Below are 25,245 nucleotides of genomic sequence, written 5' to 3'. Positions count from 1 at the left end.
TTGGAATGCACTATGAATTGTGTCTGTTACTGGGTTCTGGTAGCTAGGTTCATGGCATAGCATGTACGTATTTTAGTGCACTTAAAAGATTGATAAATCTTTTCCTGTGATAATGAATTAATATGCTATTTAAATAACCAGACCCATGGTATTTCTTGATGTTAATCCCAATAAAATTGCTAGTTCTGATTTTAGCATAACAACAGTCCTCCTGTTCTTATGTAAACAACATATAAATTAGTATACTACTGTAAACAACAATGAACTAGTATTAAATATTTTGATTATAATTATTATATGAACTAATATTATTCTTTCTGGAGTAATTTACTACTATCGTTCTGCTCCCTGTAATGTGGTAAAGTTACAATGACAAATTCTTTTAGAATTTATAGCTGCAACGGTGCAAATAACTCTACACTCTTCTCTCTAAAAAATATACAAAGTTCCCAAAATAGCAAAAAAGCATGGAAGACTTTTATTTTTTAAATATGTGTTGTCATTAAGTAAACTTGGGAATGCAGCTATCCACATTGGGAAGTGCTGAGTTCCATCTCCCCTTGCTAACTAGTAGTTCCTCCTTAAAAATATATCTTTAAATACCTTATCTGGCATAATGTCTATTATTTTTCTGTGCTGTATGGGAGGACTTTCATCTTAAAATACAGAATGTCATGCAGTAATTTTCAGCATGTTGAAACACTGAGAGAATCAGAAAGAGCAGATGTGTCTGAGCTCTCCAATCAGTAGTAGTTGTCCACATCTAGTTTTATTTATTAAATGTAGATGTATATTTTCATATCATTGGAAGAAAGTGCTGATAATCCTAATGTCCAGTTATATGTGTTTGAAAGGATGAACAGTCAGTGTGAATGGTAAATCTGGACACCTTAATTATATTAAAAGTTTGTCATGCTTTTGTTCTTATAATCTTTATTTTTTCCACAGACACCAGACTAAATCTAATAAAGGGAAAACATATTCTTTTTTTTGTAAGTAAAGATGTACCGTATAATCATAAAAAAATCACTTCTAGATGATGACTTTAGACTACAGATTGCTTTTATTTCATTTTGTCAGTGTTTTGAGTCTACTAATCCATATTTGCCTACTGTGTTTCAAAAGGGAATCAGATTGGTTTTGTGGTACATTAATGTTTTATGCAATATTCCATAGAGAACATTAAATCAAAATAAAAGAAAAAGGTTGACCTCTAACACTTACACCCATTTCTTATGTCAAACTGGGAGATGTTGAAAGCCCTATATGGTCGTAACCCTTCTATCTAACTGTGACCCTCCTTAACATTAAGCAGGTGACTCGATTAAACATAAATCAGGCATAAAATGCCCTGCATGAGGCAGCACAGTGAATCAAGCAAATTATCAAATGGCAAAACTCATTCTGTGCTCTGGGCAATGTAAGCTGCCAGCACTTATACATCAAAACTTCACTCAATGTAAGATTGATTTTATTTTATTTTGTTTATTTTAATTCCCTACAGCAAGTTGTGTTGGTAGTGTAAAACGCTGTCTGCATCATTACACTCCTAAGAAATGCTTTTGTTTTTTAGGAAAGGCCGATCACAGTCTTAAGCAACGTAATCTATCTAAGACTAGATATGCTGCACTCTGTTGTGGGTTCTAGTGGAGCTAATATTTTGTGCAGTAATACCAAAACTTAAGCTTCTGTGATTGTATAGATTTTTCTCTGTTTGTGAGTATACACACACTGTCAACTTTATAAAAAATACGAGCACCAAAGGGATAATGTTATAAAATTGAATCACCAGTAGCCATTGAAGATATTTTCCGGTATCGGTAAAGATTCTGGGATTAAAGCGTGTAAGTCCAATCTTAAGGCAAGAATGAATTTTTATGTAAGATGATACATGTTTTCCTTTCACAGTTGCTTTTTATGCTGCCTTAAAACATGTCAAAATAATCCCCAGCAGAGGAGCCTAAAAGGAATGTCATCTCTGTGGTTATGTAAATCGAATTGAGTGCTTTACAGCAGGTTTAAGATTTTTATAACTCAGAAGTTGTTAACAGCCAGCTGGTTTGTATCTGTTTTTTATGGTTATTCTTGTCATAGGCAGCCTCCACAATTTTTAATTATATTTTATGGTATGTGTTTTCCCTCCTCTTGAATCCCACAGCCACTCTTTGCTTCAAAAGATATTTTCCACTGGGAAGAGGAGTAGCATTGCTTTGGGACTCCGTCATTAGAAATACTGTTGTATAATTACCTCCTGGTAACAACAGTGGAGTGTGAATCTCCATTGCAGATCTTTAACTTGCTATGCCAGGATGGAAATCTGTAGTATTCTTCACACCCGGTTAGGATGTGATGCCTGCAGCCTTTAGCTCAGACTGTTGTCTTCTGCTTTTAAAGAACTGATGTACAGTTTTTATTGCATTCACAATGCACATTCCTCTTTGCTTCACACTTCAGGTTTGAATATATGCTTTGTGCATTCTGATTTGATTATATTCTGTGTTCAGGATCACCACTCATTTTGTAACATACGTTCTCAAAATGCTGTATCTTTTATTTATTTTAGTGACTGTAACAGTGCTACTGGACAAACGTAATCTTTCAAATGTTTTTATAGCAGTGTGATTTCAAGGCTACAGTCTGATTCCTATCTGGAGTAGAAATAATTTAAAATATGCAGAAGAGCACTTTTCTCTGCATGAAAATAAAAACCAGCATGCCCGACAGCCTGAAAACCTAATGCCTGATTTTTTGTTAGACTTTGAGAAGTTAGGAAATATTTAGTTATAAATAACTTTGAAGACATTACCAGAAATGCTGTGTTCTTGAATGTTTTACAGCATTTTGAGAATGTCCTCCTTCCACGAAGGGAAACGAACCGTTATCTAATTGCCTTTAATGGCAGATCCTCCAATTGAAACACCTCCTCTCCTTGCAGATGTAATGATGTAAGAGCTAAAGTCTTAAATAATTGATCAGGTGGAGAAAGCTGTTTGTAAGATGGTTAAAAGACTCTTAAGCTTGACAACTGTAAGGTAACAGAAGGACTACTAGAAGCCTCTTTTTAGGTGAGGTTGCGAAAATTAACACTTGTTTTTAGTTGCAGTCTAAAATAGTTACAGTCAATCACACTTGAAAAGCCTTTTGCAAGTGTAAAAAAATAATATGCGCTTTTGTGTTGTTTTCCAAGAATTGATTTGTGTAATCGAGTTTCATTATTTTAACAGACTGAAATCAATAGAAGTATTATCATCATAGCTAATATATTCAGACATTATGACTCTATAGATCTTCTTGTATTACACAATATTATATTTAAATTTGAAAGTTAAGTGTATATTCTGACCCACTTATGGTCTAATGCCTAATGTCAGCAGCTTCTGAACTACAAATTCCAATACCTCTCTTCTGCTTTCTCTTTATATTAATTTGTATAGCTACAAAAGAGTGTACGATGTAGCTGAACATAAATATACAAGATAAATACTTATTATAAGTACTGGTTTATCTGGTAGAATTTTCTTTTTTAAATATAATTCAGTAGGAAATTCAAACATCCTCAAAACAGTTTTAAAACTACAAGGTTGCTGAAAATAGTTTTGAGTATTGGTAAAAATATATTGATCTTAAGAAAATACATGTTGGACATTTTATCATAGTATTTTCATTTTCGCCATTATTCATCTTATTTGATAAAGTTAATGCATAGGAAGACTGAAGGTGCAAATAATAGCAACAACAAAAATAAAGAAAATACTGCTTCATATGTATAAGATAAGGGTGCAATCAGTAGAGAAATTATAAAATAGGAATAGCATATACTAAAACTCAAAATACATACTGTATTATTAATAAAAAAAAAACACATTATAGATGCATAAATACGTAGTATATAATTTTTAAAAATTAAAAAAACTCATAGACCTTATATTTACCAGATTAGGTACATACAAGATATTTTATGTTTTAGGAATCAGAGTATTGCATCTGTAGTTCACCTCTCAGTTATCCCAGGCTGAACTGCTTGTATTTGCTAACTGTCACCTGCAAAATTAATTGTTATTTATTTCTTCTCTAGGGCTGTTGAAGATAGTGCGTACTATTCAATGATACTGAACGTGTTCAGGGTTCCAAAATGTATCTACAGATGATATGTTGGAAACTAGAACTAATATATTGAATTTTTAATTACTTCTTGTAGCCATAATTTAACAATTTGAAATAGAGATATTTCTATATTGAAAAAAAACCTGCTTTAAGACAGTATTGAGCCTCCCTAAAGTATGTGTGGGGCTACCAGTGAAGCTCTCAGAAAATTGGAAGCCACCTGCATATTTCAATGAAGCAGTAGTGTTTCAAAGAATATATTTTTCAGGTGTTTTGCGGTACTTGACATGCTTAGAACAATTCACTTGGTCAGATAAAAATACAGTTTTGACCTAAACTTGATTAGACACTTTCTATATTTGCTACATAATATCTATAAAGGTATTTTAGAGGAACAAAGTCCATGCCAGGATTGACTGAACCAGTCTGGAAAAGACATCAGCAACTGAAAATGATGTTCACATAAAGCTTTAATGCATTAACTTCCACTAAGTAGACCTTTGCATAAGAATTTTCCCTAATGTTAATACTTCTCTGATTCAAACAAACATTAATTTTCTCCTTTTTATGTGTGCACGCTTAGTTTTGGATTAGAAGCAAACTGAAAATACGATTTTACGAAACATATTCTTAACTCAAAGTTAATGTAGAGATAAAAAATGATGCATTTTCCTACCATATCCTTGAAGAGGTAACTTGTAACGGTTCTCAAATATGCACCTGTTTTTTCCATTCTGTAAATGATGGAACAATTATTAGATAATCATATTGTTCCTCTTTCTTTTCAGGCCTTTTTTTTTTTTTTTCTTAAATGTCTGATGGCTTTATGGTACAATTAGATTAGAAGTATATTTTTTATTCCTTAATATCCTGTTTTTCAGAATACAACTTCCTTTACAGTCAACAAAAGAATAACTAGTCACATTTTACGAACATAAGGTAAAATCATTATATTCCCCCTCGTGATAGTGATTTAGAAAGAGTACATTTCACATTTAGCAACCTCAGGTAATACCAGATTTTTTTTAATTTTTTTTCTCTAAGTTTTTTTTTTTTTTTTTGGTAATAAATTCATAAGTAGTTATCATGGAAGTAAGATTTTTTGAAAAATCATCACAAATTGGGAAGTGGTATGATCTTTTGGGGAAAATTGCTTAGCCATTGATTTTCCTCCCTGCTTCAGAATTTGAACTGACCATGTACTAACCTGAATTTCAAATCGGCAACAAATCTTGTGTCTGTTAAGTTTATGATTTTAAGGAAAACACTCCAGCTACATAAAAATCTTGAATGTTTATTTCCTATTCTTCATCAATGCCTCCTGGGTGCAGAAGTGCTGTGTGACTTTTCAAGAGGCAGGGTACATTTGAAAGCAATGTTTCAGTTTCATAGTTCCTCTGTGGATTTTTTTACCCATGTACACTTTAAACTTAACTGCTGCTCTCACTTCATATGCATGTTTAGTTTGTATTTTTTTTTTATTTTGTTTGAGTTTATAGATCTCCAAGCAGAGCTGATAACACTGTTAATACATGCTTGGCACTTTCTTTTTATTTTGATAGTTTTGTACAACTCTTGGCTGATTTATATTAATAATCCTTCTTTAAAGAAAGGAAGTATTATCTTCATCTAATAGGGAGATAGAAATAAAATTGAAATGTAGGTAGCGTATCTGATAACTTCTGGTAATATCAGAATTAAAATTCAACAGCCTCTAATTTCTTCTATTTATATTTTAACTAAAAGGGCAAACTGCTTCAAAACTTGGTCAGGTATTATTCAGATATTTTCTTTCAGCCGCTTTTCTGATTCTTCTTGCCACCAACTAAGGATTTCTGTGGAGGGGATGCTTGGCATATGTGGTTAAGTAGAGGTCTTGTAGGTGTGGAGTAGTGATCTGTTTGGATTTATTTTACAACTAACTGAAGATAAATCGTAAGAAAATGGCAGATGGGGGAATTGGACAGGCCATCAGCTGTCTAACCAAGTGGCTGACCTAGGGGCATCTCTAAAGCTGCCAAAATAACTGTTTATAGAATCTGTCAAAAAGCCAGATCCTACTTCTAGAAAAAATATCTTCCATAATTTTGCATCTGGGCCTTTTGTATGAACATATAGGATGGCAAAAAGAAAGTAAATACATGGTGAAATCTTTTGCAGTAATAGCATTCCACACATATTACTGCTTCTGTCAACACTGTGAAATACTTGGTGATAGTATTGATGGATGGGGATGGATTTGGGAAGAGACAGCACAAAAATTGGAGCTTTGAACTGAAGTTTGTTATTTTGTTTATGTGGTAGCTTGAAATAAAAACACTGGTTACAGTATCTCTTTGCTAAAAGGGTAAGATTAAGGTGAGCTGATGCTGGAATCATATGCAAACTATATTTGATCCTATTGACAAAATTGGTATTTCAGTGAATCATAGACTGGTTTAGGTTGTTTAGGTTGGAAGAGATCACTAAAGGTCATCTAGACCATTCTCCCTGCTGTGGGCAAGGACACTTTTCAGTGGATCAGATTGCTCAAAGGCCCCTCCAACCTGACCTTGAACACTTGTCCCCAGTGATGGGGCCTCCACAGCTTCTCTTGGGCAACCTGTTCCAGTGCCTCACGACCCTTGTAAAAACTTTCTTCCTTATACCCATTCTAAATTTACCCTCTTTCAGTTTTAAAACATTGCCCCTTGTCCTGTCACAACTGGCCTTGGTAAAAAGTCTCCATCTTTCTTATGAACCCCTTTTAGGTTCCTGAAGGCTGTTAGAACGACTCCACAGAGCCTTCTCTTCTCCAGGCTAACGACCCCAGCTCTCTCAGCCTTTCCTCATAGGAGAGGTACTCTATCCCTCTGATCATTTTTGTGGCCATCCTCTGGACCCACTCCAGCAGGTCCATGTCTTTCTGTGTGGAGGACTCCAGAGCTGGACACAGTACTCCAGGTGGGGTCCCATGAGAGTGGAGTACAGGGGGCAGAATCACTTCCCTTGTCCTGCTGGCCATGCTTCATTTAATGCAGCCCAGGGTACAGTTGATTTTCTGGTGTTCCTGTTAGTTTGGTGTAGAAATGTCAGCAAACTGTTCATTTAGGAGATTGGAAGTATGAATCCATCCAAAATTCCCATGTCTCATCAACATTGTAAGAGGCAATCTTTTTTCCATGCACTGAAGCCATTTTGTAACTTACTTTGTATTTCATGCTCTTTCCTATGAGGACTATCAATCACTTATGCTTGAACGGTAGCAGTTTCCAACGAAAGTAGAAAATTCCACTAAAGTTTTCCTGCCATGTCAGCTTTCTTAAAAAAACCCTTGAGAATGGAAAAAGCCTACTTGTAAGTATTTTTCTTCAAAAAACACAGAACAATGCTATAGTGCCACTTTTGAAATGTGTTTTCTGTAGCTGAGAAGGGCAAGATGTCAACGGCAAAGAGAAAAATGTAAGTACAAGTGCGTGTACACTTTTCAGATTTGATCATGATACTACACTGTGCATATAGGAATGTCACTGCATCTTTATTAAATATTGTTGCTGGAAGGACAGAGTCATGTTGAAGCATGTACCTTTATTAGTGAAATCTCACTGTATTCCACCCATTGGTTAGCATGCAGTTTAGGTAAAACACAGTTCTCTTGTGGCCTGTTATTACCACTGAAAATTGGTTTTGATAGATAGAGGAGCTACTCTTTTTCAGGCTTGGCAAAGAAATACAGCATGTGGCTAATACAGCTAATTAAAGAACAAAATGAACAAAGAGAATGCTAAAAATGTCTCATAAATGTCTTGAACCACTGGCAGAAATGATTTCCTTAATTTTATGGGCTGTGAATCATAGAATTACATCCACTTGTTCTGCATCCTTTGAAAAGTTAATTCCCATGTTTTCAAAACTGAGCACGTGGTTTAACACAGGATTAAGAATTGAGTTTTAAAGAAATTCAGCAATTCAGTATGTAAGGAATTGCAACAAATCCGGTAATTTCTCCTCACTGCTTCTGAATTTTATGCATGCCAAAAAAAAGTTTAGAGTTCTGCACATTAGCAGTTCACTTGGCATATTTCGGAGCTAATATGTTCTTCACTTCACTTTGGAAAATGGCCACCTAGCTCTTTGGGCTGTGTAGTGACAAATGTTGATGATAATCAACACTTTATTGTCACAATCTTATTAGCTACCTGTGTGACTTGCAAAGTAACTTCAAGTCAACATTAGTATCAAATCACTAGAACAATGTTCTGATTTCTAAGATAAAGTATCAACAATGCTCCTACGCCATTTTTTCAAATGTTTCGTGCTGAAAATATTGGTCTATAGTGTTGAAGTGTTATAGTGTTGAAGACTACTAATGTCTAGAAAATACCAAAGAACTACACATACAGTGTATGAGCTATGCATATTTTTATTTGAAAAATTAAAAGCATTGTCTCCACTGCAGTGTTGATGCTCTCATTGCTAAGTATTGAGATCACATCCTTCAGCTGGTTAAAGTTAGGTTATTCGTGGCTGGGATAAAAAGAAAAAGTAAATTATTACCCAAATACGAATTAAGTTTTTTTCAGTTATTTCTATAACTCACTTTGTGCGAAATGTGCAGTCCATCTTGCTAGTCTGAATGTCAGATAAGTCTAAAACTTGGAATTTAGATATGATAAAAAGGAAGGTCATAACCCAGAGGAATGAGAAATTATAAAACATGTCCCATCTCAGGCGTGTGCAAATGTTGACAAGGTGGAGGAGAGTCATTTCCAGTAACGGATACATTTGTGAAAATCCTAATCTGTTGATAGCCTGTTTATTAATGGCTGAAGAAAAGACTAATTAAATTTTCTGCTGCAAATGTTAATCTACTTCTCCCTACAAAATGGCGTATCTGTGAAATAACTGTTGTCATCATATTTTGTCTGTTGATTGACAAGAGAAACTTGAGCATGGAAACATAAAATTTCTTTTACAAAGTATTGTTAGCAATATACTTACAGTGTCTCATTTACACATAATATCATGATGATTTCTTGGGTTTCTGCCAAAGACAATGTTAACATGTTTGGTGAGCTTTAAATATTTGTCCATAATGAGGTAGACAGTGGTACCAATCAGCTGTCAGTTCCAGCCTTCTGGAAGCATGTTTGAAAAATCTGAATTTACAAATGGCTGCAGGTTTTTATTATATAGGCTACAATTATATCAACACGATAGGAACTGTAGAAAAGTTACTGTATGTGTACTTTCATATTACAACCAACTACAATAATTATGTATGCATTATAAATCCAGTGTGTTCCCCTTTAATAATGTTAGCAGGCTTCAGATGTTTACTTTTTGAGTATCAGGCAATTCTGGGGTACAAAAATACTTAGAGAAGTTACTTTGTGATTACACTGTGGACTTGAGAGAACTCCCTTCACTTGGGGTGTTAATTCAGCAATGCATTGAGTGCTACGACAAGACAGAAGTGCCCATCATTCCACTGGCATGCCATAGTTTGTATTGGAAAGAGATATGTGTGTTCTCCACTGTAAGAGGCCACCGTAGTGTGATTTGTCTAGTGCCTTGAATGGCATTCAGTGTGCCCGTAGGATTTAGTGTTACCTGGTGCAACAAGTAGAGCATGTAGGTGAGAGAAGGCTGTCAGTAAGAATTGACTGCCTTTTCATCTGAAAACAGGACTGCGCAGTGTTCTCTGTAAGTCATTATCACAGCTACTTTGTACAGTATCACAGTTCTGCATCACAGTACAATACTCTGCTATCACTGTGCTGTAATAGTACATTTAGCCCCATGCCTTGCCTCTGGCACAGCATAATGCATAATGGATCTGACGAAACTTAAAAAAGAAAAGGGAAAAAAAAAAAGAAAAAAAAAAGAGCCCCAAAGCCACAGTACAGCTCTTGAAGTTGCAACACTTCAAATGAATAGAGAGATGGAGGAGGAGAGAGGACTCTCCTGACCCTTACAGGTGAATTCTTTACATTTTGAAACATGAAAATTCTCTTCTCCTGCTCTCTATGTTAGAACAGTGGTATATATATACCTTGAAATAACCAGTGAGTTTTGGAATTTTTTCCCAGTGTTTTATTAACTTCTATCATTATAATGCTTGGCCATCTGTTTTGCATACTGCAAATACAGAGAGGCAATCAGAAGAGTATTACAGAATTTTTCAGTATATCTCATACTATAAAGGTTTCTGTTTACTTTTGCAAGGTGGGAAACAATATTTACTTTAAAGAGAAATATCACACAACAGAATTGTTTTTAAAAGAAATTTGTATTTATACATATGGCATATTCTTATGCTGTTAATGAATAATCCTAAGAAAACTTTATTTAAATTGTCTTGAGTAGTTTATATTTTAAAGGTTTACTGAAAATACATTAATGAGCAGCTGTGGTAATATTTCATCTTAGGGAAGGTAACTGTTCACAGCTGAAGCCCTGCGTTTCTTTCTTTTTCTCTGTATGAGTAGGATTAATGCTCGTTTCAGTTCTTGGGGAAGGCAGGAGACTAAAACAAGTTTTTTGCTGACTGTTCATGTGCACCGAAAGTCAGAATCTAATCTTGGTTTCTTTGGGAAAAAATGTTGCTTTGGGACCACATCCAAAATGGCCACAAAGGCTTTGATACCACATTAAGTATCGGTGAGCTGTTTCTTCAGTGTGGGGACCCAGGACAGAGAACAGGTCCCTCTGTGGGTACATCCATCCCACCAGAAGAGTGTAAAATCTCAAGCCACTGTGGTCTACTCTAAAATCTCATTTTATTCTAAACTTGTTCTGATGCCACAAGTATTTATACACGTGAATAAGTTAAATTTCACACACGTGATTAGGCATTTAGGCTGTGGTGGGTCTGTTGGAAAGAATTTGGCAATTCTGCTTGCAAGGCTGAGCTCAGAAGCTGTAGGGAGACATACTTCCATGGGGCCATCGGGCTTCCTCAACAGTGTTTAGATACTGGTTTAATCAAAGAACTGTGTGCCATTATACTAGGATCTGTGTCAAGCTGTGGATTAGGTTTATAAAAAAACCTACAAAAGCTCCTGCTGGTTGAAAGATTATGAGTATTTAGCTACATTACTGCTGTTACAGGCATAAACACGTCCTTTCAGTGTTTCTGAATTGTAGCAGTGTTTCAATTAATTGTGTACGTCTAGTTATAAATTAGACTAAAGAGCTAAGTTTTTAATAAGTACTACTGATTTTCTCACTGGTTTTGACTGTAAAACTTAAATTCAAATACAATTCTCTAAACTGGACTCAAAAGAATATGTCAGTAAAAGATACTGTAGTCACTCAAATAATGTTAAATCAAGAAAATTAATGGAATCACCAGTAACTGCCAGTAACTGTCACTATGTTAAACTTTTTAATTTTTCATAACAGCTAGAATAGTGTTTCAAGAACATGGATAATACACACAAAAAGAAGAAAGGAACTTCTGTTTGCAAAAAGTGCAGGGAAGTTGTTCCCATAGTAAGTCATTCTATTAAACAGGAGCCATTATTGCATCCTAGCAATGCAAATGTAAAACAGAAAGTCTGTTAGAAAACAAGCATCATTGCTAGCATAATATATTGTTAGTATATATATTTTCCCTTCCCACATACTTCTTTTTTTCAGGGTTGGGAAATTGCATGCTATTTGATTAAAGAGATTGTGGATCAAGACTCGACACTTCAGGAAAAGTATTTTTTTACACTGTTCAAAGCTGACCTCTGCTTTTAAAATGGCTTGATCTGCACTTTTTCATCTGTTTAGAAGCATACATTTTTGGTTAAGAAATTGAAGACAATCTCTTTGTCTTTTTCCAAAGCTGGGGAGGTTGAGATAAAAAAGAATGCCTGCTTTAAAAGTCACACATGGCTGTAATTTAAGATTTTTTTTACCTCATTGTCCGTAACAGTTGAAAGAAACCTTCAATGAAAGTTTATTAACTAGGCCAATGCCTGAGGCAATAAAGGTTCATTTATTACCAGTTTCTTGGCTGTTTTTCTTCTTCTATTTTTCCGTTAAACTCATAGCGTAAGATAATACTTCACAAAATTAAACCTTTGACCTTCTGTGGAGTTAAGTCGCCTTTGATTAGATAAAGTAACAATTTATGGTCCAGCATGAGGTTGCACATGAAATGAATAATGCAACAGACTGAATGAGAACTGAAGATCTATTGCTTTTGAAAAGATGACTGTTGTTTAAGAAGGAATGTTCTCTCTTAATTGTATTGTAGTGATGCTGTCTGCATTTCAGTAGGATTTTTAACTGTTGCTGAAAAGTACAATATAGCCAGGCAGTTATGCAGTCTACATTGTTTAATTCTGTCACAATTGCACAAAGCCAACGATAAATTCACAGATTATAGACCCCTGTTAAGCTGTAATATTTAGTACTTTGTTGTGGTGTTTGAAATGCGCTTTATGATTTCACTTCTTACTCTTCAGTACAAAGGAATAAATAAAACAACAAAAAACCCACAAAAAAGTAAACCCATCAATTCCATAAATGGCAAATATTAATGATAAAGCAATTATACTTGCGCATTCTTTTTCAGCATTATTGAACCTGCCAGTAGTTCTCATTCAAAAAAATACAGTCTTAATGTTCAGTTTTGTCTACTTTTAACAAAACAAATCAAGAAGACACTATTTCTTTCAAGGGCAATGTTTTGTTTCTGCAACTGTGTTATTAATTGCAGAAACACATTGCAAGTAAAATGATTCTTAGATTTGAAGATAGCCGTGGAAATTTAGCTCTTTTACTTGTTTATTTTAAATGAAATACCCAGACCTCAAAATTCATATTGCAATTTAGGGGTAGTTACAGGAAAAAGGTCTGATTAGTCTGATGAACAACAGATGGTTTGAGCCTCACATACACTGTTTTTCCCCCAGTGTAAGACTGGCACTTTCATTTTTGTTATACTAGTCTAAACCAGATTACAAGGGGCTGAATTTTTGTAAGTATCCCTTATTTAACAATATTTAAAGTGCCTTTAGTTATTTCACTTTTTTTTTTACATGACTCCTTTAATAATAGATCTTTTAATGATGTTACAAAGTTGTCTGGGAGAGCACTTTGTGTTGAACCATGCAAGTTGAGCAGGAAAATACAGCTAGAATAGCCAGACAGGAATTTCTTGATTATCCCAAAGTAACAGGTAATGAACTTTTTAGGGTATACCAATATTATTGTGTTGGATCAATCCAGGCAGCTTAACAGAAGTAAGACTTCTGGATAGCTGTGAGATTCCAGACCTACATTATACATGAAGAATAGCAGAGCATTACAGTGTAGTATGGAGTTCCCTTTTCTGCAATCCAGTCTATGTAATCAGACCTCTGTCCTCCTGCAGATTGCTTTTGCCTTCTTGCTTTATGTATCACACTATATAAAACACCCATTGGATCAGAGACTAAGGTTAGGATCCTATTTCATTTGAAGTAACTACACAGCAGCATAGCAAGATACCAAAACCTTGTACCTCAACTGCTGAAACACATCAAATCAGTGCAATAATCTGCAGTGATCAGGGTCACGTCCTAGGAGGTAACCCTGCCTTTCTTTCTCAGGCAGAGTTTTCATATTTTAGTAAGAATTTTGCCTAAGAAAGAACCTCAATACGAAATTTGGAATTAAGTCAAGAAAAGACATGAATTATTTTCAAGTTAGTACCATTGAAATAAAGTATAAGAAAAACGATTAAGCAATAATTTGCAACAATGAAAGGAGTTCTCTTAGAATTCAGATGAGATTTGGACCTCCTTCCATTCAATGAATAAAGCATTTCTGCAGAATGAGCTTTCCAGCAAAGCAGTGAAATGTAACAGGTGTATTTTGGTTTTCAACCTGATCTATAATGGCAAAGGTAAGTTACCTTGAAAATGTTCTCAGAGTCCTAAAGAAAGGAGTTGTGAAATGTGAATATATATTACTGGATTTTTTTTAATGTGTTGATAAGTATGTATATATGTATGGTATAGATAAAGGAAACTAATAGTTATATTGAGGAAGTTCTTCATTATTTATTGGAGTAACTATTAGGAATTAAAATTACCATTAGGTATAGTTAAGTGAAGGAAAAGGGAAGTAAGATCAATTGCTTGATTTTATAAAAGTGTCCCAGCCCAAGTTGAGGCATATAATTCCAAAATGTGTATTTTGAGAAATATTTGAGGCTGAAAAAGTTACACTCATAGGTCCTTTTCTTCTTTTCCTTCAAAAATAGTGTGTGGAAGCTGCCTATGACGTCAAAAAGTTTTAAGAGCTTTCTCTTAAGGCAGGGAATAATATTTGTTGAAAGGCAGAAACCCTGGATGTGATTTAGCGCTGACAAGTAGTAATTCATACACATTTTTAGAATCTGTCATGATATATGACAGCTCTTTCAGTTGTTTTAAAACAGAATTGTTTTCTGAAGATGCTATGGCATTTTTGTCATGGCTTTCCATGTCATTCACTCATTTTTCAGCATTAGAGACCACACATACAGGGCATACTTCTGGTCTCATTCTCACCCACGAAATTCTGACTTCAGTAGAGTTGTATGGGTGTAAATTAGACTAGAACTTGGCAGGAGAAAGCTTATGATTATATTTGGCAGAGGCGGCAGGCTGCAACTTTATTAACATAATTAACAGCTACAAACACACCCAACAGGCCAAAGTAATCTGGTGACAGAAGAGAGAAGGTCTTTGTAGGGAAGGAGCATTCACGCTTTCTTTTGGTGTTCTGCTTCTTGCTCCTGAGTTCCTACTAAGGCTTGGAGAGCTTTCAATTGAGCTGTAATTCAAATTCATATGGTTCCTACAAGACACCTTGAACAGACTTCTGCTGATGAGTCTATAGGAACTGTCAGCAATACGGAGATTACTTCAGAAGCGTGATGGTTGAATTGAACTTTACTTTCTGATGTTTTGCTTTTTGAATTAAATTGTTGGACAAGATTAATTGCGCACAGTAAGAGATTTAAATGGATAGCTTTATAAAGCATTAAAGTTCTGAGTCTGTCACATGGGAAAAAAGCTGTAAGGTTTAAATGAATAAATGTATTTAATGCATAAAATGTCTAGGCTAATTTTTTAATTCCTTTGCTAACATATTTTATTGAAAAAACATACTTTATTCATCCATCTTAGTTATACTGCTGTGGTTGTGGTAATTTAATATTCCTGCTCTTTGCTAATCTGGTTCAACAGAAGTAAACAATAGGTTTCATAAATTAAAAATACGCTCTTCAGAACATGCTTCTGAAGATAAAAAATAAGGCTGTAAACATTTATGACTGAAACAGACTAGATTGTTCAAATACTGCCATGATGTATCATGTATATCAATATGGCACTGATATCAGTTAGAATGCAAACAAGGTTTTAAATGATGTGCCCCTTCATTTCAGCTGGAGAATCCGCTTTACACCATCTGCCTATCAGATGGCTAGGAACCAGGACTGCGTATTAATGCCACATGTTCGATTTTCTTTCCTCTTGTAATGGTTAGATTCATATTGCTAATAGCTGTGCACGAGCACTGTCGATGAAATTTGTGTGACGATGGAGTGATGAGATATTTATAAAGCTGCCTGTCTCACTGCATAATCAGCAGGAAGAATGCCAGACATAAACAACTTATCAATTTCAGAATATTAATGACAACTACCCATTGAATTTAATCCATTGAATATTTTGGCCTGGATACTTTTAACTGTTCAAATAAATAGTTTGTAAAAATAAAAAATATCTAAGTGTCTGTTTGATGTGATCCTTATTTCTTTTATTTCAGTTGGCTTTATAAGTGACTTCTGGTTATCTCATATTTGAAGATAAGAGTTCTGTATTGTAGAAAAGCGTGCACCTCAGAAATTCCTTGCCTACTTATTTTTAGAGTAAAGTGATGTTAAATAATGTTTAGGTGAAAAATCCTTTTTTTAACAACAATTTAAAAAAAAAAATCCCAAGTATTTACCCAACTTTAAAGTTTAGTCTTTTAAAATATGCATATAGATATATAACAGCTTATTAACCTCTTCTTTTTAGAATATATTTGTCTGCCTTTGCTAGTCACATCAGTGAGATGGGTCAGGCCCTGTGCTAGAGAGAAAGTTTGATCTTGTACCATACCACAGTATAGTGAGTGCACCAGTGATTATAATGCTCTAGTAACTAGCTCAGGATCTTCCTTGCCGCTTGCTTTGCTATACTGTGAGAGTCAAGTGATAAGAGAAAAGTAAAACAGAAGCTGTGCTCTATGTTGGAATTGCTGTGAGGAATGACCTTAAGCGATAATTCTGAGGATTGTTCCTTACATTTCACACACACGCACACACTCACACTGGTGCTTAGATGAGGCACGCATTTTAGATTTGTGTATTTTAAATTAATTGCTGTATAGCAGAGTAATCATCTCAATCACTTATGTGGTTGCAGGAGAGAAGGAATTAAATTAGTAGTTTAATTTCTGCTTTTTTAAATTATCATTTATTATCACAAGCATTATCTTGTGAAAATCATAATACAGAACTAAAGAATCTGGATTTTAGTTTTGCAGTCTTTATCCCAAGGTTATGGTTTCCTTTAGAGAGAAGCATTATAGCCTACTTTGGTTTAGTGCAAATTTTGTAGCAAGAAAGAGTTTGTATTTCAGCAGTTCTGCAATCGGGTCATTACCCCAGTGAGACATATTTACAGGCAGACTCATGAGTCCTATGTCCAGTGTCTGTTTAATATGGTATTTACTTTAGTACTTGAAAGTGCTTAAAACTGCTGGTGTAGAAGTCAGGTCACAACCAAAACTTAGAGTTGTATTCATTATTTATATTGTGTTTGAATATTTCTCTGAATGATTGTTCCTTAAAGATGCTGGTTTTAGCTTGTCAGTGATGGATATTCAAAAAGGAAGTATAGGTTATTGTATTGCTTAATGAACACAGGATGCAAACCAAAGTTCAGAGGTGCACCATCCCTTTTTCTGTGGCCTAGTTTAGGGGCTGTAACCAAATTTGTACAATGTATAGCTTCATATCCTTCCTCTAAAGTAAAAATATCATTGGAAGCAATCCATGTTATTGTCAATATCTTTTTAAGACCAGAACATGCACAATTTATAATAGTAGCAGAAGCTAAAATAAAATTATGCCCTTGTATGTATCCACCTTCTGATTTGATTTTTGGCTTTTGGTGCATCTTCTTCTACCTGAAATAGCAGTTTTCTAAATAATATTGATCTGCCTATGCAGCAAGTAATTATCACATACTTGGTAATTCTCACTGCATTTGGAGGCGTTAGAAGTCAGCTTGTGAAGACCGTTGGGAGGCTGGAGCTGTTTGCTAATCTTTATGTGATCATGCAAAGTAATAAGGGAAAGCAACCCACAATGTGTTCAAAGGCACCTCTTATGCCACCTCACTGCTTTCCTGATACCCACCTTCTGCCTTCTCCCCACTGGAGTTTGCCTTCTGTCCCTCCCCATCACTAGCTGAAAACATGGCAAGAGTGAACTCATTTTCTGTTTCAGGAGTCAAAGGAGACAACAAGAGGCCCTTGGCAGCAATGATGCTAGTAATATTTGTCTCAGGAACCTGGGATTATTTGCTTATTTGGTCTTTCCTGCTAAATTGCACCTCTTGTGCTGGGCAGCAGCCTTGGCCCCCTAGAATAGTAAATTGTGGAGTTAATTCCTCTTGAGATCCATAAGACACTTCACACCTCTCCAAGTAGCTGAAAATCAGACAGCAGGCACCTTTAAACTAATTACACTGATTTTTTTCAATCCTTCTCCATGGTCAGGCCAAGAATCTTGATTCAGAGTGACTGAGGGTCTGTTCTCCTCTTGTGGCATCACAGGCTGAGGTTGCATAATTGCATAAAATTTACTTGATATAATGCCTTCTCTTTCATTCTTACATTTAATTCTCTTTAGTTCCCTCCTCTGTCCCCTGAATCAATCATGATAGGGAGCTCTTGTGAAGTTTTGGGATCGATTTCTATCTGCTACCATCCAGGCTGGGGCAAAGGAACCTAAGTGGGTAGCAGGACAGTTTGGGGACCACATAGGAATTATTTTGCCTCAGGCAAAAGTTTATACTGTGACTTTGATTAAAGGCTGTATCTAATGTTGAGTTTTGAAGACTGGACCATTTGTCTAATGGCTTTTGACAAGAAAAATGTTCTCATTTCTGTAGAACTTCCTTGTAAATTGCTGAATGACAGAAATTTGGTTTGGTAGTAAGAGCACTTGGATTGCCTGAAGGTGGCTTTGGGATTGGGATTAAATGGGTTTAATAATTCCTATTTTCACTGATAAATACTTTAATGCCTTGAAGTTTGGGGAAAGAAAAAAAAAGTATTTTACCAATGTTCTGCATTACTAACATTTCTTCTAAAAGTGTTTCCTAAAATGACCACATCTCCTTGCTGTTATGTGTGAAATCAGAAAGAAATGTCATCTGTTACTTATAAATAGAAACTGTAGATCTGTTTTTTTCTCTTTTCTTTAGCATGTCAAACATTTGAGATCTAAAGGTTTGGTGGTGGGTTTTTTTTTTTCTTTTTCCTAATTACATTTATGTAAATGTTCACCTATTCATAGCCAGACACTGAAGACACCATTTCGAAACTAAGTTAGAATTCTGAGAGCATGTATAGCTGCAGTTAGTTGTGATTGTATTATGACTGCAGTTACTGGATACCAATTTAGGATCTAGTTGGATATATAGGGGAAGCTAAATATCTAAATATGATGTGAAAAGTTTTGCTTTATAAAACTAATAGCTTTTAAATCTAACAAGAGCAATAATATTCTGCAACGTTCGCTGTTCATTACATAAGAAGCATGAAGGAAGAATTAACAGTTTTCCTCCTTAAAATAATGAAGAATCATAGAATAATTTATATTAAAATTTTTTCATTCTTATTTGCAGGCCTGACAGCAGCAGCTGCAGCAGCAGCAGCTGCCACCAATGCTGCCATAGCAGAAGCAATGAAAGTGAAAAAAATTAAACTGGAAGCTATGTCCAACTATCATGCAAATAATAACCAGCATGGAGCAGACTCTGAAAATGGAGATCTGAATTCAAGTGTCGGTAAGTCTCAGACACAGCATTATTATATTACTTGTCCATAATGCTCTGATATTTTATTATAACTTCCTTCTGAAATCCTTGATTTGGTGTAGAAAGTTGCATATTTGTTCTCTTCTTCTTGCTGTTTTTAGTTTTATTTTGTATCTGACCTTTATACCAGCTTTCAGCATTTCTGTTACTATTACAAAAACATTCTTTGCTTTGCAGGTTACTTTTTCAGAGTCCAGTTAATATTTTCCGTGAAGGAAAGTGGTTTGATTGCTTAGAATTCATTTTTCAAAGTACAGGTGGGGTGACAGATGATGGTGTCAAAGTGAAATTTAACAATGTCTCCTGCTCAGTGTGCTGGGTATCGACTTTAGGTAATTCAGAACACAAGCTTGAAAGCAAAATATTTCATACTTTCATGTGCCCTGTGACAAAAGGAAAACATACATACACAATAAATTATTGCCATGCTCTGCAGTTCCTATCATTTTATTTTAATAAACACATTTTTAAAATGTAGTTAACAGGTTTTTCCATTTCTTAAGCAGCCATCAGCAACTCTTGTTGTTTCGCAAACAGAATTGTTTCAGTATACTTTATTTGTTTGTTTAGACAATTTGTTTTGCGAAAGTATACTTCAAAGCTAGAATAACTTTTTTGTTGTTGATGATTAAATCTTTAATCATCTGTGTGTGTCTGCTGTAAAATGTTTTGTTATGCCATTTCATTGTATTGGCTCCTTTTATCATGTTGAGACAGTATTAACTCAGCAACTGAAATTCAATGACAAACAGGCATGTTCAGAAGACTGCAGGCAAGATCAGTGTATATTGGAATAAAATGACTTAAGATAGGTTGTTTGTTTTTTTTTTTTTCTATTTTGGTTCTTTAGTTTTGTTTATTTTTTGCCTTTTCATCTCATAAATATATTTGAAATGAGTCTTAGAGTTATGTCCTAGCCTTAACGTAAATAAATGTGTATGTGAACAGTGTTTCTGTGCAGTTCAGTAGGTAATGGTAGGCTATTATTTAGAAATAATGTGAATTGCAGTTCAAAGAACTGGCTTACCTAGGCACACTCCATTTTAAATAACAACAATATATGTGCATTACTGCATTAAAGAGAGGGCCAGATTTCTTTTCTTTTAAAGAAAGGCTTGAAACAAAGTCTTGATGGTGAAGAAAATAGCCTTAAATGTGTGTGTAGGCACACAGATAACACCAACGCATTCAGTCAGTAGAATATTAGTGGAAGATTTTTTTCTTTAGGAGAGAACACAGGACAGGGTTGAGAGCAGGTGCCTGAAATAGGGAAGAAGAGACAGGTACAAATGAATTGGAAGGGCCATGTGGCTCCTAAGGTGCGGGAAGAAAAGTGAAGTAATAAGAAAGAGTGAAAAATACAAGTCCAAACTGGGAGGATAAAGTGGATAAAAGCTAGTTTAGGTTTGAATTTCAGATTTTGATAAATGAATCATGAAATACAATGTTCAGATATTGGATTATGGAATTGTTATTCTGCTTGGAAGTTCCAGTGAGAAACACTTTTACATCCACGGAAATAGAAAAGTTTAACAGGTAATCAACATCTAAACCACATGAAGTAATTTGTAGGAGAGTGGATGGAGTATCTGGAATAAAAAAGAAAAATATTTTAAAATAATTACTTGTGATGTAATTCAGATAACTGATCTGCTCTTACACAGCTTAATACATTTCCCTGTTTTAGATTCTAGCTGTTTTGGTAAGGCAAAGTTAGCAAAGTAACATTATTTACTGCCATTGCCAAAATTTCCTCTCAGCCCCCTAACTTACTTGTTAATTTCACAATTTAACTGAATGAAGAATTGAGTTCATTATGTTCAGAAAAAAATGGCTCTTCTGAGTACAATGAAAAGCATCCCAGTTGTCTCCATTCCACAAGGAATGGTCCTTGAAATACACTCTGCTTGTCTGTGCAGTCTGGAGCTGTACACCTCCTATGGAGGTTTTCTCAAAAACAGTTTGCATTTGTTTTGTCTGTAGTGAGCCATATCTGGTGTCCAGTGTCGGTTATGCTTATGGAATCAGTGAAGTGATTCTTACTGCTACTAATTCCAGGGAATTATTAGGTTCGTTAAGAGTTAAGTACTTATTAGTTGCATTTTGTACTGGAATGGGTTGCCCAAGGAAGTTGTCACTGCTCCATCCCTGGTGGTGTTCACAGCCGAGTTGGACAGAGTCTTTGGTGACATGGTTTAGCGCAAGGTGTCCCTGCCCAAGGCAGGGGGGTTGGAGCTAGATGATCTTAATGTCCTTTCCAACCTTAACCATTCTCTGATTCTATGATTCTATGATCTTGACAAGAACTTGTATTTCAAAGGTGTTGCTTTGTAGTAAGTGCGTATTTCCCCCCTTCCCCTGCATTTTTTTCAGATGTTTATTTACATCTTTTCTAATAAATACTATCAAGTCCAAATCCTATTAGTGCTTTAAATTATGGCTTGTTAGGCATGGATTTGAAACATTATGTTACTGAATGTTGACAGGAGGAAGAAAGTAACCCGATTTTGGTTTGTATTTTAAATTGTGTTACGTGCCTGACCAGCCTGAAAGGGAACAGAAAACCTAACCAACCAGGCTAAAAGCTTAACTCAGACATCTTAGCCCACATGTAATAGACATTATAGTATATTAGTGTACATTTATTGATCATAGCATGTTTTTAGGCTGTTACAGTGCCTATGTAAAAGAAGATAAATAAAATATGGGCTCTTGAGTTGAACTTGAGTTGAACTGAATGTTTGCTTCTGAGTTATCTTGCTTTTTAGTTTTAATCAGATGTTTAATGTGAATTATAGAATTCATTTTTGTAGATGAACTTTGTTTAATTATACAGAATACTTCACATATTTAATAATTTGGTCCTTTGAAGCAGTGGCCAGAAGGTTAGTGTGTGAAGGGACTTAAAGGAAACCAGTGTTACTAATAAGTAAGTATTTTACATCCCTCAGTTTTGCTGATAACCTTGAGCTTGCATTGTCCTACCAGAATTATCATTTTAGAAGGGGGAAAAAAAAGGAAAGAGAAATTACAGGGGAATCAGAGTGAGGTATTAGCACACTGAGTAAAATATATGGCTTCAACTCCTTTCTTCCCCATCCACAATCAATTGGATTCTTTTAGTTTAATATTTACTTGCTAAGATGAGATGCTAGTCTGCATGGTGATAAACAGTCTGCTACTGGCATCTGAAGGTGACCTGTCAGTTCATATGGACAAATCTCCTGCTTACTGAAATGTACAAAATAAATCATTAAAGCAGGCAGGTGCTCATTCCCAGATTTAAATCACCATAGATTTATGATTTGAATTAATGCTTCATTTGGTCTTAGAAATAGATGCTGAGACAAATGATATGCAGTGGTTGAGGCTTCCATACTGTAGCCATCCTAATATTGATTACTGAGATGTCTTTGCAATCTCTTGTTTATATCAAGTACTGTCTTGTGACAGCTTGGCTGATATGAGCTACATTGCAGATAAGAAGAAAAAATGTCCTGGGTTCTTTTTGGTGGCAATTCTACATACAACATACAGGATAGATAAATTACTGTGGTTTTGTTTAAAAAATGAATTCTGTGTGTCAGCACCCCCCCCCCCCCCCAAAAAAAAAAAAAAAAAAAAAAAGTGCTCTGTGGTTTGTTTTGTTTTTTTTTTTATGTGTGTTTTTTGTGTTTGTTTTGTGTTTGTTTTGTTTGTTTGTTTGTTTTTTTACTTTAATTGCACAGTTAAAAGAAAGAGAGTGACAAGGTCAAATGTTAAATTTCATTGTACAGGTTCTGCTCTTTGTTATAGTAGCATCTTAGGATATTATTCAAATTAGTTGTATATTTACCTTCTAATATTCCAAAGCTATGGAAAGGTAGAGCAGATCAGTTATTTCTTTGCTGCTTAAGTACTTATTGCCCTGCTATCAAACTTCATTAACCTGCAACAGCTAAAGATAGAAGCCTTTGAAAATAAATATATTTAAAGCTCCTTCTGTGTGATAGGCTTTGCTATCTATAACTTGGTAGGAAGTGAAGAACAGCCCGTATACTTTTGCTTCCCGAACATTTTATATAATGAAAAGACTATGCATACACTTTAGGGAATACTCAAAGGATTTGTAAAGACCTTTGCCACTTGCTAAAATCTGACTCATAAAACTTGTAAACAGCTATCAACAATAGTAAATTACTTGCTTTGTAGGAAATGAGTTCATATCTATTCAAAATGTGATCTCAAAACAGATGTCCCAAGAAAATGTCATTGTTTAAACTACATTCATAAAAAAAAAAAAAAAGCGCTATTATTTCTTTAAGGAAGTGAAGCAATCTTGAAGACTTTGGTGTTCTTGGTTTCTAAACACAGTTAGGAAATACAAGGCAACATTTTACACTTGGCGAGCATGTTAATCCATAAACAACCACAAAATGTGTTGAAAATTAAGGGGTTTTCTTGGCTTGTTAGGTTTTCTATTCATTTGCATTACTTTGCAATATTTAGAATTGTGAGACAAATGCAAGGTTTCCTGTGATCTGTTGTTCAAATGTAACAGTTGCTTGCATACTGTTATTATTTTAATCCAGAATCAGAGATAAAATTATTTAGGTGAAATTATTTTTCTCCAGTGACCTTGCCCAATAATAGAACAGTACAAAATGCAGTCATTTCCTTTTTCTAAACACACGTGTCTATTTTGAAGGAAAGAATTACTTTTATGGTTTCAGGAAAAAGTCTTGGAGACCTTGAAAAAGCGAATAAAAGGAAACACAGAATGCAGGCCACTGAGCACAGCTCTGCAGTTGCACATCTGATTCTCTGCCTTGGCAATGTTAATGAACCTCAAATCCTCCCTATAATTAGATGAGGGAATTGCTTATATTTTCAAACAGATGATGCTGCTATAATGAAACGATTGACAGGGAACTTAAGAGTGTCTACAGTAGTCATTTAGTTTCCGGGTTTTGTGGTTTTTTTTCCCCTTTCTTTTATTCCCCCCCCCCCCCTTTTTTTAAAGTGCAAAAGAAGATTGGCTGTAGACACAAGTCCTGGGAGAGGTAGTAATTTACACAGAATGCTATGACAGGTGTCTTTGTATGGCATGGAAATAAAATGGAACAGCGAGGAATGATGGGCAGGTACGACAATTTTTTGGGAGGGGTGTCCTCTGTTTATTCTGCTTGGGTTCTTTAAAAGGGGCCGAGACTCAAGAGATGGATCCGGATTGAGTGCACAGCTGTAACTGCTGATGAGCTAATTGCTCCTTATCTCTCAGCCCCATTCATCTTCATTTTTTACCAATTACTGAGAATTATCTGTGTTCTCAGTTGGATATGAGAGTTAATCCTTTTTGGTTAAGCTGGCAGTACTGTGAGCAGATTCCAAATCGTAGGGTGAAAAGCCAGAGCAAGCTTGTTCTCAAACTCTCTCCAGTTCAATGACAGTATCACTAGTTCATAAGAATTTTTCTATTGTTTAACAGAATAATCACTGTTTTTTTTAATTTTTTTTTTACTTTATTACTTTTATTAGTATGTATTTTTCTCTTAGCAGAAACTGAATGTATATACTCTTAGGTGGATGGATGTGCTCCCATTCTAAAAACATTCACTTGCAAAAATGAAAATAAGATAAACAATACCTTCAGACCAGAAAGATTATTTGCAGTGTATCAGTGTTCATTGTGTGATACATAACACTTTGTTTAACGACAAGACTGTGCATGCAACTTTGACATCATGGGGCATGAAACAAAGGCTTGTCAGTGACATATATCTACTTTTGTAAACTTCTTTGAGATCTGTGGATGGAATGTGTTGTCTAGGTGCTAGGAAAGGCATAATCATACAGCTTTAAGGACAAATGTGCTATGTTGAGCACATCATATTTCAAGCTAAAGGAATGCTTTCATAAAACTGTGCTTCAGGAATGCGGAGAATACCAGAAAAACATCACTTGGTTATAATCAGGTCACTAAACTTTAGTCTGGAATTTTGCTTGTTTTCATGGTGGCACAGGAAAGAAAAAATCATGAATTCCGTTGTCTATC

General features: G+C 35.0%; 1 protein-coding gene across 5 annotated transcripts in view; it reads left to right on the top strand.

The window, feature by feature from the left end:
* The window catches only part of DACH1 (dachshund family transcription factor 1), a 374,062-nt gene that overhangs the window by 164,710 nt on the left and 184,107 nt on the right, over positions 1-25,245 (top strand). For all 5 annotated transcript variants that reach the window (XM_057424085.1, XM_057424083.1, XM_057424081.1 and 2 more), the window contains exon 3: positions 19,020-19,181. In XM_057424085.1, coding sequence (XP_057280068.1) covers positions 19,020-19,181 — 162 coding nt within the window. The remainder of the gene's footprint in view (positions 1-19,019; positions 19,182-25,245) is intronic.

The sequence above is a fragment of the Pezoporus wallicus genome, unplaced genomic scaffold, assembly GCF_028554395.1.
Source record: "Pezoporus wallicus isolate ANWC-B61680 ecotype Strahan unplaced genomic scaffold, APGP_CSIRO_Pwel_v1 contig_16, whole genome shotgun sequence".
Lineage (NCBI taxonomy): Eukaryota > Metazoa > Chordata > Aves > Psittaciformes > Psittacidae > Pezoporus > Pezoporus wallicus.
The sequence above is the reverse complement of the archived record's forward strand: the minus strand, read 5'-3'. Positions and strand labels throughout refer to the sequence as shown.